The 18,616-nt window shown below is 48.0% G+C and overlaps 1 protein-coding gene across 9 annotated transcripts in view; it reads right to left on the reverse strand.

Annotated features, from left to right (window-relative positions):
* SORBS1 (sorbin and SH3 domain containing 1) overlaps nucleotides 1-18,616 on the reverse strand; it is a 426,813-nt gene that overhangs the window by 200,472 nt on the left and 207,725 nt on the right. For all 9 annotated transcript variants that reach the window (XM_030203463.1, XM_030203457.1, XM_030203461.1 and 6 more), the window contains exons 6-7: nucleotides 9,101-9,127; nucleotides 8,886-8,980 (exon numbers count right to left, since the gene is read on the reverse strand). In XM_030203463.1, coding sequence (XP_030059323.1) covers nucleotides 8,886-8,980; nucleotides 9,101-9,127 — 122 coding nt within the window. The remainder of the gene's footprint in view (nucleotides 1-8,885; nucleotides 8,981-9,100; nucleotides 9,128-18,616) is intronic.

The following is an 18,616-nucleotide window of genomic DNA, read 5'->3' on the forward strand; positions in this document are numbered from 1 at the left end:
AATTTAGTAAATACTATGATAACTATGATGAATTAAAACTGGGTGTTATGCTCAATTTTCACATGATTTAGTAAACAGGCCTCTGGGGTTTTTTTTTTACTAAAATGTGATAATGCATTAATACATGATCAGTAAATGGGTCCAATTTATCTCAATGAGTTCTCTTTATTAACAAAGCACACTAGTGTGTGTTATCATATGTAAATACACCTCTAGCTGAAAGAAAATGTTTTGTGTAAAAATCCTGGCTCTCTTCTAGGTCATACAGCTCAGGTTGGCATTGTTTCAGAAATCCAGTGTAAGACACATTTTCCATGTAATCCACTTGTATCAAGGACTTCTTTGGACCTCAAAATAAACTGTAGCTGAAAAAAACTAACCAAATGATTGTTCCTTGTACAAGGTGGATAGAAGATCATTTTTAGATTCCCTTTAACAGTGAAGCACTAACTCCCATTCTTGGTGAATCCAAATAAAAAATAAATTCTGCACTCAAAATCCAACAAAGGTAAACAGTATTATTACCAATTCAAAGTACTGTGGCATCGGAATGATAGTGCCTCTATAACTGGTAAAAGATCCCAGTTATAGTACTGTGAACAAGTCTGGATACCACACCTTGAAAAGATATAAACAGAGGGCAGCTACTCAAATGGTTAGTGGTCTTCATCGTAGAGGAAAGGGGGGCAGACTTAAAGATCTTAATATGGAAGAATGGGGAGAGAAGGGAAATATGGCAGAGACATTTAAATACCTCTATGGCATAAATGATTATGAGAAGAGTCTCTCAATTGAAAGGAAGCTCAGGAACAAGGGAAATAGGATGAAGGTGAAAGGGGATAAACTCAGAAGTAATCTAAGGAAATATTGTTTTGGAAAGAGTGGTGGATGTGGAGAAGACAAAAACAGTATCTGAATTCAAGAAAGCATGGGACAAGCACATAGGATCTCCAAGAAAGAGGAAGGGATAGCAGATGGTATGGACAGGCAGCCTGGATAAACCATGTGGTTTTTATCTGCCGTCTTTTTTTTTTGTTTCTGTGTCCAAGACAGAAAATTGTTGACATATTTCATATGAATCCACATGCTTCTGAGGAGAACAATACTCGCTGAATATATGTTTTAAATCAAAGTTTGTAGTTTATTTTATTGTACATGAATCTTAACCCCCCCCCCCCCCAAAAAAAAAACCCTCCAAAGTACCCAATTAGGAAATTAGAAAATAGAATCCCTCGATGGCAAGGATGGCGCTCTAGAGAACAGATGTGTGCTCAGAGCTCTGCGTTTCTTTTCAGAAAATGCCTAAGAGGAGGCCGAGGAAAGTTACCCCCATAAGCTCTGGGGCGGTGACTAGTACTCCGGTTTTCATTCAGCGAAATATTTTGGAGTTTGCTGAACACCTACCATCTACCGGGACAAGCCTGCTCAGATTGCAGCAGGGCAGCGGTCAGCCTTGCACATCCTTGGGCAGTAGTGTTTTGCTCAGCCCCGAAGAATACAGCTCTACAGTGAGTGGAAAATCTGGAGCGAGCTGGGCATTTGCTAAACGGGAGCCATTCTGGGGTTTTCCAGGGGCAAGAAGCGCCAGCAGTAATGATGTCTGAGTTGCAAGATGTGAGCTTGTTGGAGCCGGTTGGAGAAACGAGCAGTATTAGGACCATCACTGGAATCATTCAGACAGAGATACCAGGCTCCCAGGGGATGGAGGTACAGTCTGTAATGCCCCAGCCTGCTGGATTTGAGCTGGTAAGACCGCCATCTTTTATTTTAGAGGAGATACTTGGTCAGATGATAGCGCAAATTTCAGCTCAAGCTGAAGAATAACTACTATGGATCAAAAGGTTGTGGCTTTGGAAAAGAAGGTGGAGGCTCAGGATTCCAAAATGACTGTGTTACAGAATTTAGTGGAATTGCATACTATTTATATTCAGTGAAATGATACCACATATCCTATGTTGATTAAATATCAAACCAGTTTAGAACTTAAATGTGAAAATTTGGAGAACCCAAGTGCACAGGAGAAATCTTCGATTAATAAACTCTCCCAGGATACCTGGTATTTCTGCACAGGAAACGTTTAAAAAAATATCTTCTTGAATTAATTTGTGTACCTAAGGAATCAATGCCCTCTGCTTCTAGGGTATTTTATCTCCCTCCATTTAAGATAAAAATTGAAAAGGAGATGTGGATCTTTTCTCACCTATTTCTGAGGATTGTTTAACTGCCTTTCTTGAATCATCTAAAGAAAAACCTGTGATCCCAGCCATGTTGGTTGCTACCATGGCATTAGATCAGTGGTGTGCTGGTAAATTTTTAACAACAGGCTCTCTGTCCGGGTATAGCCAGCCCTGGAATTTTTTTTTTCGTTGGGGGGGGGGGGGGGGGTGGCCTGTACTCTCTACAGGAAAAAAAAAAGATTTTAAATGCTCACAGGTTCCAATCCAATTCATGTTTAATGTGGGATAAAATGCCATAAATAAGTAAATAAATACATAGACACTCTGAATGTTCAGCACCTGATTCTCATAACATGTCTGTCTGTCTTAGTGGCCTTTAACCAGGAGAAAAAAAAATCTCTACACAAATATAACACGTGCTAGGGTGTCCCTATAACCAGTCCCTCCAAATGACACACTGATTACGATTTATAACAAATTACTACTCTACCTATAAAAAGTTATACTTTCTCTAGTACATCCGTATATTGCACAAGCTGGCTGGCATGTTTGAAAATATAAATGAGATTAAATAAGAATGCTACCGACAATTAAGCACAACAACGTGGTTGCAGCAGCTCATATCCGATCCTCCGAGCCAATCCAGCTCCCTCCACCCCCCATCCCAGACTCATAATTTCTGTGGCTCCTCCAACTCCGTCCTCTCTGGAGGCGCTGCGGGTCCCGCTCTCCTGATGATCTGCTCTCTCTGACTCTGAGAGCAGATCAGGAGGGGGCCTGCCACCAGAGACGCTGGCGTCTGTCTTCACGCCGTGGATGGGGCGCGGCACAGGCCAGGACATGTGGAGAAGCCGCGGTCAGGTGTGCCAGGGGGACACAGAGACCACCACTGGCACTGCCAGCGATGAGTGGAGAGAGACTCACTCATAGTCACTCTGAGACAGAAAAGGCGTGAAAGCAAGCACACACTTGGCCGCAGTCGCAATTCCAGGAGGCTTCCTTCAGCCTGTCCCCCCCCCCCCCCCCGAGGGCTGAAGAAAAGCCCCAGGATTGGCTGAAACAGCCTATTCCTGCCAACGTGTACCAGCACTGTTAAAAAAAATTAATCATGCCTTTCCTCCATGCGGGTGTCACTAGGGTTACCATATTTTGTCCTCTGAAAAAGAGGACACATGTCATGCCCCCCCTGCCCCGCCCCTGCCCGACCACACCACGCCCCCTGCCCCACCCACACCACGTCCCTTTCGAATCCTTATTTCGCCTCGTCACATATTGCCAGTAGCGTACCTGGGGTATTTGACACCCCGGGCCGATCATTTTTAAACACCCCCTCCAAAATCCAGTATTATACATACTGAGAATACAAAACACAACAGATGTCATTCAGGACCTACATTGCAATTCTACCATATCTTAAGCAGTAACTTCTACGAGTCACACAAAAGTGTACCTAGGAAAAGGCAGCATCCTAAACATTGCAGTGAGCAGTAGAACATCAAACATCTGTTGTAAAACTAAACCAGCAAGAATAGTACAGATCGTCGCTCCTGTATAGTCAATGCCAACAGAAAACCATGTCTTTTTCACAGACACAGATACACCCTAATCCACTATAGAATAAGTAACCACAAACTGGTTTTAATCATAGTGAACGCCAAGACCTGCTAGTGAGCATTAGCAGTATAGAAAATTTTAAATAAAATATAAACAATATAAATATTTAGACAAAAATTAAACTGAACCCCAGGAAGGCAGAGTCTGCATACAATGCAACACCACAGAAACAGTGATAGTGATGTATGTCCCCTACTACTGTGCAAAATATAAAGATAGCAGATGTAAATTTGAAAAAACTAGCAAATACCAATCCCCACTTTACAAATTAACAAATAGAAACAAAACAAATAAGGAAAACAAGACAATACCATTTTATTGGACTAATACATTTAGTATTCAGAGGCCAAAACCTTCCTCAGGTCAATACAGTATATTGCTATTACAGTATCCTGTCCTGACTTGAGGAAGGGGGTTTTGGTTTCTGAACATTAGTCAAAATGTATTAAAATGAGTCCAATAAAAAATTACCTTATTTCCATTTTCTATTTATAAACATGTATTAACACTGCTACAATAGTATTTTAACTTAGAGCAGAAAAAATAAAAAATCTTTAATTTACCTTTACTGTCACTGGTTTCTGCTTTCCTCATCTTCTCTTCACTCTCCCCCTTCCATCCACCATCTGCCCCTTCCATCCAGTGTCTGCCTTCTCTCTCTCCCTCCCTGCCCCTGCAATCCAGTGTCTGACTTCTCTCTTTCTGCCCCTCCATCCAGCATCTGCCCTCTTTCCCTTCCATCCAGTGTCTGCCCCTTCCAACCACTATCTGCTGCCTCTTTTCCTTCCATCAAGTGTCTGCTCTCTCTGTCTCTGCCCATTCCATCCACCGTATGCCCCTGTCTGTCCTCTCCCCCCCTTCCAACCATTGTATGCCTTCTCTCTTGCTTCCATCCTGGATCTGCCCTCTTTGTCTCTGCCATTTCTTTATCTTCCATCCAGGGTCTGCCCTTTCTCTCTCTGCCCAATCCATCCACTATCTGCCCTGCCCCTGTCTCTCTCTCATCCATCCATGGTCTGCCAACCCACCCTCTCCCTTCCCTCCAGGATCTGTCCTCTCTCTGTTTCTGCCCCTTCCATCTGCCCTTCCTATCCCTTCCAACCAGAATGCGCCCTTTCTCTCTCTCTGCCCCTTCCATCTACCATGGGCCCTTTCTCTCCCATCCATCCATCCAGGGTCTGCTCTCCCTCTTTCTCCCTTCCATCCAGAATATGTCCTCTCTCTCCCCCCTTCTATCCACCATCCGTCCTTTCTCTCCCTTCCATCCAGTCTCTGCCCGCCTCCCTCGCGCCCCCTATCAGACTCTGCTCCATCTTCCATCCACCGTCTGCTCCAGCCCCTGCACCACGAAGACGAAGTCATTGTCCTCAGAAGCCCTGGCTGCTCCACTCGTCATCGACGTGACCTGCTGCTCTGGTGCCGGCCACCACCAGGAAGCGCCGATCGGCTCCAGACATCGCTAGGTGCCAGCGGAAACCCACTGCTGTGCATAGACTGTGCCCTGCCCGTCCACCACCCTCCCCGCTATGATCAGGGATTGATCTGCCGCCCTGCCTCGTTCGAGCTTGAGGAGATGACGTGTGTCCCATAGCAACGCTTCCGACTGCAGTGCCGGACAGCTATACACTGTTGGAGCCAGGGAGGGCGCAGGAACAGGGGAAGGAATGTATGGCATACCGACCCGTTTTTCATGGTAAGGGAAGGGCGGAGTCGGCGGACCCTCTCGGCAACGACCGCGTTACAGGATCGCGGTAGGGTTACCATTCGTCCTGACAAAACCCGGACAAATCGGGGAAATGCGGAAATCCGCCCGGACTCCCCACGGCGCCCTCAAAAAGAGGACATGTCCGGGGAAATCCGGACGAATGGTAACCCTAGGTGTCACCATTTACACTTTCCAGCAGTCAGTCGACAGCATCAGCAATTCACATAGGCCAGCTCCTGTCAAGTTCCGCCCTCTCTACTGCAACTTCCTACTTAGCATCAAACAGGAAGTTGCAGTAGAGAGGGCGGGACTTGACAGGAGATAGGCCACAGAGCTGGCCTTGGTGAATTGCTGCCGGCTGGTTGCAAGAAAGGCAGTGTGCTTATTTACCTTACTGACACTGCTGGCGGCCCAAAAATTGAAGGATAGCAGCGCAGGGAGCGAGTAGGAAAAAACTGACCAAGGAAGTTAGATTGAGAACTGGAGACAGCATGACAGTTGAAGCCTATGAGGTTAGTAGTCTCCCCTTCCCTCGCCTCCTCGCAGCCACCATCCCCGTTCACCCAAACAAAAGCAAGCAAACCTATGAGCTGCTCTGTCCAAGTTGTCATTCTTTATTGTTGGTAGCATTTTTATTTGATCTCACTTATATTTTCAAGCATGCCGGCTTGTGCAGCATATGGATAGACAAAGAGGAAGCATTTGTTTTCATCTGCTAGAGTAGTAATTAGTTCTAAATTGTAAATCATTGTGTCATTTGGAGGGGCTGGTTATAAGGACTCCCTGTATTCATGCAGAAATGTTTTCACCTAGTAAAAGGCCACCAAAACAGATATGTTATGAGTATCAAATGCTTAACAATCAAACTTACTATTTATAATTACAGTTTCTAAAAAATCATTTAATTAGGTTGAGACCTGGGAGCTTTTAACCTCTTTTTTTTCCTGTGCCTACATCAAAAAAAGATGGCATGTGGGAATTTGCTCCTTTTGTTTTGTGGAATGCAGTGAGGTATTAAATGAGGGAAGGGCTTCCTTCATGCAGAAATTCTGTCCAGAGTCAGTCTAAATGTGGCAACATTGTCCAGTTTGAGGCTTGTGCAGATGGGAGACAGAGCTCGTGGGGACGGGACGGGGACAGAGCAGGGATGGGGCCAAACTTTGTCCCCGTGTCATTTTCTAGCATGCACGCTAAGAGCATTTGCTACCGATACTACATTTTAAACAGGGGTCTATGAACTAAAATATTTGTATGCAAACTAAAAATATTTTAGTTCATAGACCCCTAAGTACTATCAAAATTAATCCGAGTAAGATATTGCTTAATTTAGTGGATAGGATAATGCAGTTAAGCTCTAGAAGGGAGTGCTGATTCAAGGACAGAAATAATATTTTTTCATCATGCAATAGAATTAACTACAGGTATAGTGTTGTTTTCCCTGTTCCAGTATCCCCACGTAAAAGGAACGCTATTAGACAATTAGAAGGTATCACTTCAAGAAGCTCAAACCTCTCTGTGCCCAGCTAAGAACACAGAAAGCAATTCTCAGCACAGTGGCAGTCTGCAAGCTAATTTTTAAAGGGAAGTCCCGGAGGAGTGTCTGTTAAAAAAAAAAAAAAAAAAGACAAAAAAAAGTTTCTAGTTGGCTGGTGCCGTAGAGTAATTCTCCAAAAAAACAAGTGTGGGCGTTTCAAAATGAAATTTTGTGCTTTTACTGGCCTGCATTACCTCTTTTCCCACTGAGAAAACTACTCATGCAAGATTGGGGAGGGGAATTTTCAGAGCGCACTTCTCCACAGATAGACACATGTTTACCTGTGCAGAATTCCTTTGAAATTTGCCTTTATAATGGTGTAACTAAGAAACAACTTGTGCTTTGGTTATCCTGGATATATAGCCTGCATCATTAATAATAGCCCATATCTCTGAGAATACCTTCCTTTGCCTTTTACTTAATCATGCTTTGAACCCACCTCCCCAGCATACAATCCCCCCCTGACTGAATAAATGACGTGTTGCTCCAGTGTGTCCCAACCACCTCTTAATGTAACAGTGGCTCAGGTTTCCCTAACACAGTCTTTCTTGCCTCCTGGCATTCCTCCCACTGTAATCATGGATTGTATATTCTAAGCATAGCCTTTCTCTGACTTACTGTAGCAATATCTCAGCAAATGTTGCCTTTCCCACCTCTTATTTTTAGAATGGCTTATTAGGGGAATACAGGCAAACATTTTTTTTTTTTTTGGGGTGGGGGGGGGGGTAATGCTTTTTTTTTTCCTTTGTCATTTTTATAATATCTTGGAGGGGGTGCATAATATTTGTTAGTAGTATACACTAAACACTGGCAGCCAGCCTTTTGTATTCTCCTTTGATTAAATGTATGTCAACTTAAAAAAAAAAAAGACCCCAGACAATAGGGAGTATTGAACCAGAACAGCAGGAGTAACAGGGGATCTCTCCAGTCTCCTTTGCACACTTGGGCCAGTGTAAGAACAAATTGGCTCAAAGAAGTGGGAGGGATGGAGGGCAAGTTTGGAAGAAAGGTTTAATTGGATGGTAGCAAGCTGGAAGACAACTTATTTACAACCAGGGCTTTTTCTGAGAGGGTACTTGGAGGTACTGAGTACCGGCACCTTTTCCATTGTCTCCTAAAATTGACTTATGGACCCAAAGTTTTAATGAAAGAGGTCAGGCTCTACACACTAATTCTACCTTGTCATAGATTCTGGGACTGGTTGCAGGGGGCCTAGCCATTGTGGGGTGGGTCCCTCAGTGATCTCCCCTCCCCTGAAAGGTGGCCTACCATTTCAGTACCGGCACCTTTTTTGCTAGAAAAAACACACTGTTTACAACACACTATTTGTGAGAATGCACACAAAAAACATTTTAACTACTGGCAAACAGCATACATTAAAAATGGGGGGGGGGGGGGGGGGGGGGGGGGAGAACCCCTTAACATTTCATTCATTTTTTAATCATTTCATTTGTCAAATGAACTAAAACACTGCAAAATGTCATTTAACATTTTCTGTCATTTCAAATTCATATTATCATCATAATGGCTCATGTTCCCCAAGTACAGCTCCTTTCCCCTTCATCCTACGATTGCTTTGCGTGCTCCTAGTAAGGCCCTCACTGTTTTCATTACACAGCAAATCACAGCACATTTCAAGAGAATTTCTTTTAAGGCCAGAGTCTTAGAAAGAATGAGAAAACAAACTTTTTATTTGTACATTTAAAAAAAGAATTTTGTGTGCTATATTAATTGAAATCATGTGGGGAATCATTTACTACTCAACTTTCACACAGCTGTTAAATTTAAATTAAAAATGTAAAAAGCGATGGACATATTTAATGACTGAAGTGAAAAGGTTTATCCGAGGGCCTACCTGTACAGTGGTGTCAGAGGCTAGATGGGGTCGCACGCTGCGGTAGCCCTTTGCTGCCAGCGATGAGGGCTGCACCTCAGATGAATGGAGGTCACCTTCCAATACAGTACAAGGAATTTCAGGACAGACAACAGCAAGCCAAGTTAGGCTGGGGTCATTAACTTTGTTGAGAATTTAGAAAAAAAATATATTTTTTAAAAGTTAAACTCAAGTACCTGTGTCTATCTTCATTTGTTCCGGGCCTAAGTGAGAGAAAAAGAAGGAAGAAAAACAAAGTGTTATGCTTTGATGAAAGGAGAAAAACTGTGTACTTTGTGTGAAATAGAATCTTTTCTGCAGGAACAGACTCCAACAGGGCTGGTAATTGCCATAGAAACTGGCAAAAAACTGGACATCCTCTCAGCTACTGACCTTTGGGAAACACAAGGCTTCATTCACAGCCATCAAGAGACAATTGTTACTGGACTTTCTCATGTACAGAGCAGAAAGTTGTCAGTGTGTAGCACTGTCTTTTTATAACCATTTGACATCCATTGCTAAATGGCTGAAAAGTCATTCCACGCTGGTTAGAGACAGTCTCATTTACAGTTCTGAACTACTGGGTGACCTATCACTTTGGAACCAGCTTCAGAACAGGATTTGGCATTTTTAACACAGTAGATGATGGTAGAAAAAGTGAATGATACATACCTGTAGCAGGTGTTCTCCGAGGACAGCAGGCTGATTGTTCTCACGACTGGGTGACGTCCGCGGCAGCCCCCACCAACCGGAAAAAAGCTTCGCGGGACGGTCGGCACGCAGGGCACGCCCACCGCGCATGCGCGGCCGTCTTCCCGCCCGTGCGCGACCGCTCCCGCCAGTTGAATGACTAGCAAAAGATGAAACACACAACTCCAAAGGGGAGGAGGGAGGGTAGGTGAGAACAATCAGCCTGCTGTCCTCGGAGAACACCTGCTACAGGTATGTATCATTCACTTTCTCCGAGGACAAGCAGGCTGCTTGTTCTCACGACTGGGGTATCCCTAGCTTTCAGGCTCGCTCAAAACAAGAACCCAGGTCAATGGAACCTCGCAACGGCGAGGGTACAACAGAAATTGACCTACGAAGAACAACTAACTGAGAGTGCAGCCTGACCAGAATAAATTCGGGTCCTGGAGGGTGGAGTTGGATTTACACCCCAAACAGATTCTGCAGCACCGACTGCCCGAACCGACTGTCGCGTCGGGTATCCTGCTGGAGGCAGTAATGTGATGTGAATGTGTGGACAGATGACCACGTCGCAGCCTTGCAAATCTCTTCAATAGTGGCTGACTTCAAGTGGGCCACTGACGCTGCCATGGCTCTAACACTATGAGCCGTGACATGACCCTCAAGAGCCAGCCCAGCCTGGGCGTAAGTGAAGGAAATGCAATCTGCTAGCCAATTGGAGATGGTGCGTTTCCCGACAGCGACCCCTATCCTGTTAGGGTCGAAAGAAACAAACAATTGGGCAGACTGTCTGTGGGGCTGTGTCCGCTCCAAGTAGAAGGCCAATGCTCTCTTGCAGTCCAATGTGTGCAACTGACGTTCAGCAGGGCGGGTATGCGGCCTGGGGAAGAATGTTGGCAAGACAATTGACTGGTTAAGATGGAACTCCGACACCACCTTCGGCAGGAACTTTGGGTGGGTGCGGAGCACTACTCTGTTGTGATGAAATTTGGTATACGGAGCATGAGCTACCAGGGCTTGATGCTCACTGACCCTACGAGCTGAAGTAACTGCCACCAAGAAAATGACCTTCCAGGTCAAGTACCTCAGATGGCAGGAATTCAGTGGCTCAAAAGGAGGTTTCATCAGCTGGGTGAGGACGACGTTGAGATCCCATGACACTGTGGGAGGCTTGATAGGGGGCTTTGACAAAAGCAAGCCTCGCATGAATCGAACGACTAAAGGCTCTCCAGAGATGGCTTTACCTTCCACACGATAATGGTAAGCACTAATCGCACTAAGGTGATTCCTTACTGAGTTGGTCTTGAGGCCAGACTCTGATAAGTGCAGAAGGTATTCAAGCAGGTTCTGTGCAGGGCAAGAACGAGGTTCTAGGGCCTTGCTCTCACACCAAACGACAAACCTCCTCCACTTGAAAAAGTAACTCTTTTAGTGGAATCCTTCCTAGAGGCAAGCAAGACCCGGGAGACACCCTCAGACAGACCCAACGCAGCGAAGTCTACGCCCTCAACATCCAGGCCGTGAGAGCCAGGGATTGAAGGTTGGGGTGCAGCAACGCTCCGTCGTTCTGCGAAATGAGAGTCGGAAAACACTCCAATCTCCACGGTTCTTCTGAGGACAACTCCAGAAGAAGAGGGAACCAGATCTGACGGGGCCAAAAGGGCGCTATCAGAATCATGGTGCCGCGGTCTTGCTTGAGCTTCAGTAAGGTCTTCCCCACCAAAGGTATGGGAGGATAAGCATACAGGAGGCCGGTCCCCCAATGAAGGAGAAAGGCATCTGACGCTAGCCTGCCGTGTGTCTGAAGTCTGGAACAGAACAGAGGCAGCTTGTGGTTGGTCTGAGAGGCGAAAAGATCCACCGAGGGGGTGCCCCACTCTCGGAAGATCTTGCGTACCACTCTGGAATGGAGCGACCACTCGTGTGGTTGCATGACTCTGCTCAGTCTGTCGGCCAGACTGTTGTTTACGCCTGCCAGGTACGTGGCTTGGAGGAGCATGCCAAACCGGCACGCCCAACGCCACATCCCGACGGCTTCCTGACACAGGGGGCGAGATCCGGTGCCCCCCGCTTGTTGACGTAATACATTGCAACCTGATTGTCTGTCCGAATTTGGATAATTTGGTAGGACAGCCGATCTCTGAAAGCCTTCAGTGCGTTCCAGATCGCTCGGAGCTCCAGGAGGTTGATCTGCAGATCCTTTTCCTGGAGGGACCACAGACCCTGGGTGTGAAGCCCATCGACATGAGCTCCCCACCCCAGGCGAGATGCATCCGTCGTCAGCACTTTCGAGGGCTGCGGAATTTGGAATGGACGTCCCAGGGTCAAATTGGTCCGGATGGTCCACCAGAGCAGTGAAGTGCGGCAACTGGTGGAGAGGCGGATGACATCTTCTAGATTCCCGGTGGCTTGGAACCACTGGGAAGCTAGGGTCCATTGAGCAGATCTCATGTGAAGACGAGCCATGGGAGTCACATGAACTGTGGAGGCCATATGACCCAGAAGTCTCAACATCTGCCGAGCTGTGACCTGCTGAGACGCTCTGGTCTGCGAAGCGAGGGACAGGAGGTTGTTGGCCCTCGCTTCGGGAAGGAAGGCCTGAACCGTCTGGGTATTCAGCAGAGCTCCTATGAATTCCAGAGACTGGGTGGGCTGGAGATGGGACTTTGGGTAATTTATCACAAACCCCAGCAGCTCCAGGAGTTGAATAGTGCACTGCATGGACCGGAGGGCTCCTGCCTCCGAGGTGTTCTTGACCAGCCAATCGTCGAGATATGGGAACACGTGCACTCCCAGCCTGCGTAGGTACGCCGCCACCACCACGAGGCACTTTGTAAACACTCGTGGGGCAGAGGCGAGCCCAAAGGGCAGCACACAGTACTGAAAGTGTCGTGCGCCCAGGCGGAATCTGAGATACTGTCTGTGAGCTGGCAGTATCGGGATGTGAGTATATGCATCCTTTAAATCCAGGGAACATAGCCAATCGTTTTTCTGAATCATTGGCAGAAGGGTGCCCAAGGAAAGCATCCTGAACTTTTCTTTGACCAGGAATTTGTTCAGGCCTCTCAGGTCTAGGATGGGACGCATCCCCCCTGTTTTCTTTTCCACAAGGAAGTACCTGGAATAGAATCCCTGCCCTTCCTGCCCGGGTGGTACGGGCTCGACCGCATTGGCGCTGAGAAGGGCGGAGAGTTCCTCTGCAAGTACCTGCTTGTGATGGGAGCTGAAGGATTGAGCTCCCGGAGGACAATTTGGAGGCAGGGAGGTCAAATTCAGGGCGTATCCGCACCGCACTATTTGGAGAACCCACTGGTCGGAGGTTATGAGAGGCCACCTTTGGTGAAAATATTTTAACCTCCCCCCCGACCGGCAGATCGTCCGGTACGGACACTTTGAGGGCGGCTATGTTCCCGTGGATCCAGTCAAAAGCCCGTCCCTGGCTTTTGCTGTGGAGGCGCAGGGGGCTGCTTAGGCGCACGCTGTTGACGGGAACGAGTGCGCTGGGGCTGTCCCTGTGCCTGACGAGGCCTTCGGGCCGGCTGGTTGTACCTACGCTTTGCAAAAGAATAGGGTGCAGCCTGCCAGGCCCGGGAAAAACGTCCACCTGCTGAGGTGGATGCTGAAGGCGCCCGGTGGGAGAGCTTGTCGAGAGCGGTTTCCCGCTGATGCAGTTGGTCCACCATCTGCTCGACCTTCTCACCAAAAATGTTGTCCCCCCGGCAAGGGACGTCGGCCAGTCTCTGCTGGGTGCGGTTGTCCAGGTCAGAGGCACGCAGCCATGAGAGCCTGCGCATCACTATACCTTGGGCCGCAGCACGAGATGCCACGTCACAGGTGTCATATATACCCCTGGACAGGAACTTTCTGCACGCCTTCAGCTGCCTGACCACCTCCTGATAAGGCCTGGACTGCTCCGGCGGGAGCTTCTCGACCAGGTCCGCCAGTTGTTGCACATAGGTCCGCATGTGAATGCTCATGTAGAGCAGGTATGACTGGATGCGGGTCACGAGCATGGAGGATTGGTAGGCCTTCCTCCCAAACGAGTCCAGAGTGCGAGACTCCCGCCCCGGGGGCGCCGAGGCGGTATCCCTCGAACTCCGTGCCCTCTTGAGAGCAGAATCCACGACCGCAGAGTCATGGGGCAATTGGGGCCGCATTAACTCTGGGTCGGAGTGGATCCTGTACTGGGACTCTGCTTTCTTGGGAATGGTGGGGTTAGTTAACGGTCGCACCCAGTTCCGAAGCAGTGTCTCCTTGAGGACATTGTGCAGCGGCACCGTGGAGGACTCTCTAGGTGGCGATGGATAGTCGAGGACCTCGAGCATCTCGGCCCTCGGCTCTTCCACAGAGACCACGGGGAAGGGAATGCTGATAGACATATCCCGCACAAAGGAGGCAAAGGAGAGGCTCTCGGGGGGTGAGAGCTTCCTCTCCGGTGAAGGCGTGGGGTCCGAGGGAAGGCCCGTAGACTCCTCTGAGGAGAAATATCTAGGGTCCTCCTCTTCCCCCCACGAGTCCTCATCCTCGGTATCGGACATAAGCTCATGTAGCTGAGTCCTGAACCGGGCCTGGCTCGACGTTGAGGCACCGAGGTCTCGGTGTCGTCGAGCGGTGGACTCCCGCGCCGGCGGGGACGGAGCTCCCTCCATCAACGTCGACGGGGACTCCACCTGCGTGGCGGTCGAGACCGGCACCGCAAGCGGCGGCGGTGTCGACGGCCCCGGCGCCGGGCTAGAGCTCGCCGGCGCCACAGTCATCGGCGCCGAGGGCGCAAGCACCCCCGGCGCCGGCACAGCCTGGCGCATCAGCCCTTCCAGGATCCCCGGAAGGATGGCTCTGAGGCACTCGGCCAGGCCCGCTGCCAGGAAAGGCGGTGGGGCCGGTAGGGGTGTCGGCGCCAGAAGCTGCTGGGGGCCAGGAGACGGCACCGAGGTGCCGGAACCCCGACGCGTCGGTACCTCCACAACCGACGGAGACCTCTCCTCTCGACGATGACGCTTCGGCGTCGCCTCCTCTCCGATATCCGGATGCACCGAGGGCGACCGGTGACGACGCTTCTTATCTTTCTTACGATGCCCGTCACCGGCGCCGGAAGGCATGGAGGAGGAGGAGGTCGATCCCCCTCGGTCTCGAGGTACCGGGTCAGACAGGGTTCGGTCCCGTGGCCCACGAGCTGAGGGAGTGACCGGGGCCGACTGCCCACGCGGCCTCTCACCCCCACTCTCACCGGAGGACCGGTGGGCCGACGGGACCTGTTCTCCTGGGGTCGCTGCCATCGGTGCCGATGTCTCGGGCATCGATACCGGTACCGAAGGGCCGGGCGTCGATACCGATGCCTTCGAGGTCGACGTCGAGGGGCCGGCGCAAGTTCCAAAAAGACGGTCCCGCAGAACTTGCCTCGCAACCTGAGTCCGTTTCCGGAGACTGAGACACAGAGAACACGACTTGATATTGTGCTCCGGCCCAAGGCACTGGAGGCACCAAGCGTGGGTGTCGGTCTGCGAGATCGGCCGGCCGCAGCGACCACACTTTTTAAATCCACTCGGGACCTTCGAGGACATCGACGGAAAAATTGCGTCGGCGAAGTCAAAGTCGTCAATGGTGGCTGAAATCACACCACGAAAAGGAAAACGACCGTGCGGCCACTAGGCCGCAACGCAGCGTCCCCGCTGGAAGCGAGGGAAAAAGGGAGCGCGTGCTCCACACGCGCAGGGTTTCTTTTTTTTTTTTCAAAAAGAAACCGGACGGTAACTAAACGTAAATAAACAAAGAAAGAGCACGATCGGCGTAAACGCGATCGAAAATCCGGCGGCTGAATCAGAGAGAGCGGCGGGGCACGACTCTCTCCAGACGCGGAAAAAAAGGAACTGGCGGGAGCGGTCGCGCACGGGCGGGAAGACGGCCGCGCATGCGCGGTGGGCGTGCCCTGCGTGCCGACCGTCCCGCGAAGCTTTTTTCCGGTTGGTGGGGGCTGCCGCGGACGTCACCCAGTCGTGAGAACAAGCAGCCTGCTTGTCCTCGGAGAAACACTATGTGGTTCATCCAGTGTGCACACAGATATATCCCAACTAGGACATACAGCATGACTATGTGTAGGAGATTACATTTTAAGAAACACATCTTTTGTTAATTTCCTCCCTTGGACTCCATAATCCTGTGTAGCTGAGCTTCCAAAATCCCTACTTCAGTTAACAACCAACATCCTTCATTTCCTATTTCCAATCACATTAATCTAAAGAGCCATCAATAGCCACCAAGAAGCGCCAACAGCCTGCCAGACAGAGACTGTGTTTAAAACAGTCTTCAACAAATTTTCATTAAATCTAGGAGTCGGCCCAAAAACTTAGGAGCCAGCAACTAAGAGCTCTCTGCTTCTCTTTCCCCACCCCTCCAACACTGTCCACAGTGAATTTTCTGGAGGGAGAAGGGTGGGAATCCCCTCCCAGATCAGCAGTAGCTCTTTTAGAAACTGATTTACTAAGGCTCTTTTCCTATGCTGGGCAGGAAAGTCTAACAAGTCAGTCCCTTAAGGTGCCTCTGCAAATCACTGGCAGAAGCCGGCACTTCCCCTTCTCAACCTATGCTGTCATGTGTGTGACAGCACCACCTTGACAGGCGAAGCAAAGAAGCAATTGACTCTTTTACATATCACCATGACTCTTCTATTATATATTAGTACGAGCTGAAGAGGATAACTTTTAACATACAGATTCAATAGTCCTCCTCTCCACTATTATCGGTTTATAACAGTTAACTTGAGATCATATCTTTCGCACCCAGCAATTCATCAGAAGGAAAGAAAAGGAACAATGGAGGAAAATAGCTCAAAAGAGCACCCTCTTATTGTGGCACAACCTACTTTATCCGGGAGCATTCATTCTCATCATCAGCTCAAATCCTCCACCTCCTTATGATTCTATATTTTCAATAATACGAGTTTTTCTCATTTTTTTCCCTATTATAAGCTGAACTTATCTGTGCGTGCTGCCCAGTGTTATCCAAACGCCACGGCCGACTATGGCCAGAGTTTTGAACTTCTTTAGGCTCCGTGGCGGGTCTCAATCACTGTTCTGGCATCTTGAGCACCATTTCAGTGTTTGGCTAACACTGGGCAGCATGCACAGATAACTTCAGCTTACAATAAGGAAAAAAAAGAGAGAAAACTTGAATAAAGTATCACATACCATGTAAAATGAGTTTTTATCTTGTTGGGCAGACTGGATGGACCATACAGGTCTTTATCTGCCATCATTTACTATGTTATGTATGTATTATTGAAAATATAGAATAATCATAAGGAGGTGGAGGATTTGAGCCGATGATGAGAGTGAATGCTCTCGGATAAAGTAGGTTGTACCACAATAAGAGGGTGCTCTTTTGAGCTATTTTCCTCCATTGTTCCTTTTCTTTCCTTCTGGTGAACTGCTAGATGCGAAAGATATGATTTACTACTACTACTTAACATTTCTAAAGCGCTACCAGGGTTACGCAGCGCTGTACAATTTTAAATGAGGAAGGACAGTCCCTGCTCAAAAGAGCTTACAATCTAAAGGACAAGTATGCAGTCAATCAAATGGGGCAGTGTAAGTTTCCTGAATAGAGGTAAGTGGTTATGTGCCGAAAGCTACAGTGAAGAGGTGGGCTTTGAGTAAGGATTTGAAGATGGGCAGGGAGGGCACATGGCGTATGGGCTCAGGAAGTTTATTCCAAGCATAGGGTGAGGCAAGGCAGAAGGGTCGGAGTCTGGAGTTGGCGGTGGTGGAGAAGGGTACTGATAGGAGGGATTTGTCCTGTGAGCGGAGGTTACGGGTAGGAACGTACGGGGAGATGAGCGTAGAGAGACAGTGAGGGAATGCAGATTGAGTGCATTTGTAGGTTAGTAGGAGAAGCTTGAACTGTATATGGTATCTGATCGGGAGCCAGTGATAAACCGATAAGTGGAGAAGAGGATTACTGAAACTGTTTACATATCACCATGGCCTGGGTCCCTATCAGTCTCTTTCTCTCACACTCCCCCAGCCCCTTCACCCAGACTCTCTCATACGTCCCCCCTCCCCCAGTCTTGATATACTTATAAATGTAGCTTACAGAATACTACAAGTTATGGGGTCCCTGCTGTATTTACACAACTGCAATTATGTAAGGGCGATGGCTGGGGTAACTGTGGGCATATTAAGTGTAAAGCACACCAATACCAGGTTACACTCGTATACTAAAACTGAATCTGGGTGCCATTATAGAATAAGCTCTCACTGCATGGCATCGGAGTGCCTAAATAAAGATGCTTACTTATACAATTGACCTCTCAAGTGTGTAAAGTGCATTAATAAGGTAATGAAATGCAAAACACCTCATTAACTATTATCGTAGCAAAATAGTATGCACACTAATAGCTTTGCAAACACATTAAAACTAAATATTTAACTACACTTTCGGGAAGTGTAATTAAGAACGATACTATCCGCAGGTAAAATACACGCATATTTCACTGTTTGTCTCATTTGCATCTCATGAATATCGCTATTGGACACATGATACACTAAGCAACAGCACATGTTAATGGCCAATATTAGTTACACTGGCCTCTTAGTTTGCACATAATCAGTACTTTTGGGCCAGAAGTTCACTGTTTAAATTTTATGGTAGTGAAATCAACTACCTTAGGGGCCAATTGTAGGAAAGAAAAGCAAGTAGATCCTCACAACAATGCATGCAAACAAACATATAAACATATACAGTTGATCCCAGAGGTCGTGGCAGATAGGCCCAGAGACAGCAGGCCGAGGAGACAAAGCAAAACTCAGAGGCCAAAAGCTGCTGAAAATAAGGTTTGGATTCTTCAGCATGAAAAATAGACAGCTGATGGGGGAAATTACATTGCGTGGCGGGGACATGCGCCTCAGAAGACAATTCAAAATAAGAAAACAAGAATTCAAAATAACTGCTTTTACTGATGATCTGCTTATACACATTACAGAACCACACACTTCGTTCCATGCCTTGATGAAGGGTTTTCAGGAATT

Source organism: Microcaecilia unicolor, chromosome 5 (assembly GCF_901765095.1).
Source record: "Microcaecilia unicolor chromosome 5, aMicUni1.1, whole genome shotgun sequence".
Taxonomy (NCBI): Eukaryota; Metazoa; Chordata; class Amphibia; order Gymnophiona; family Siphonopidae; genus Microcaecilia; species Microcaecilia unicolor.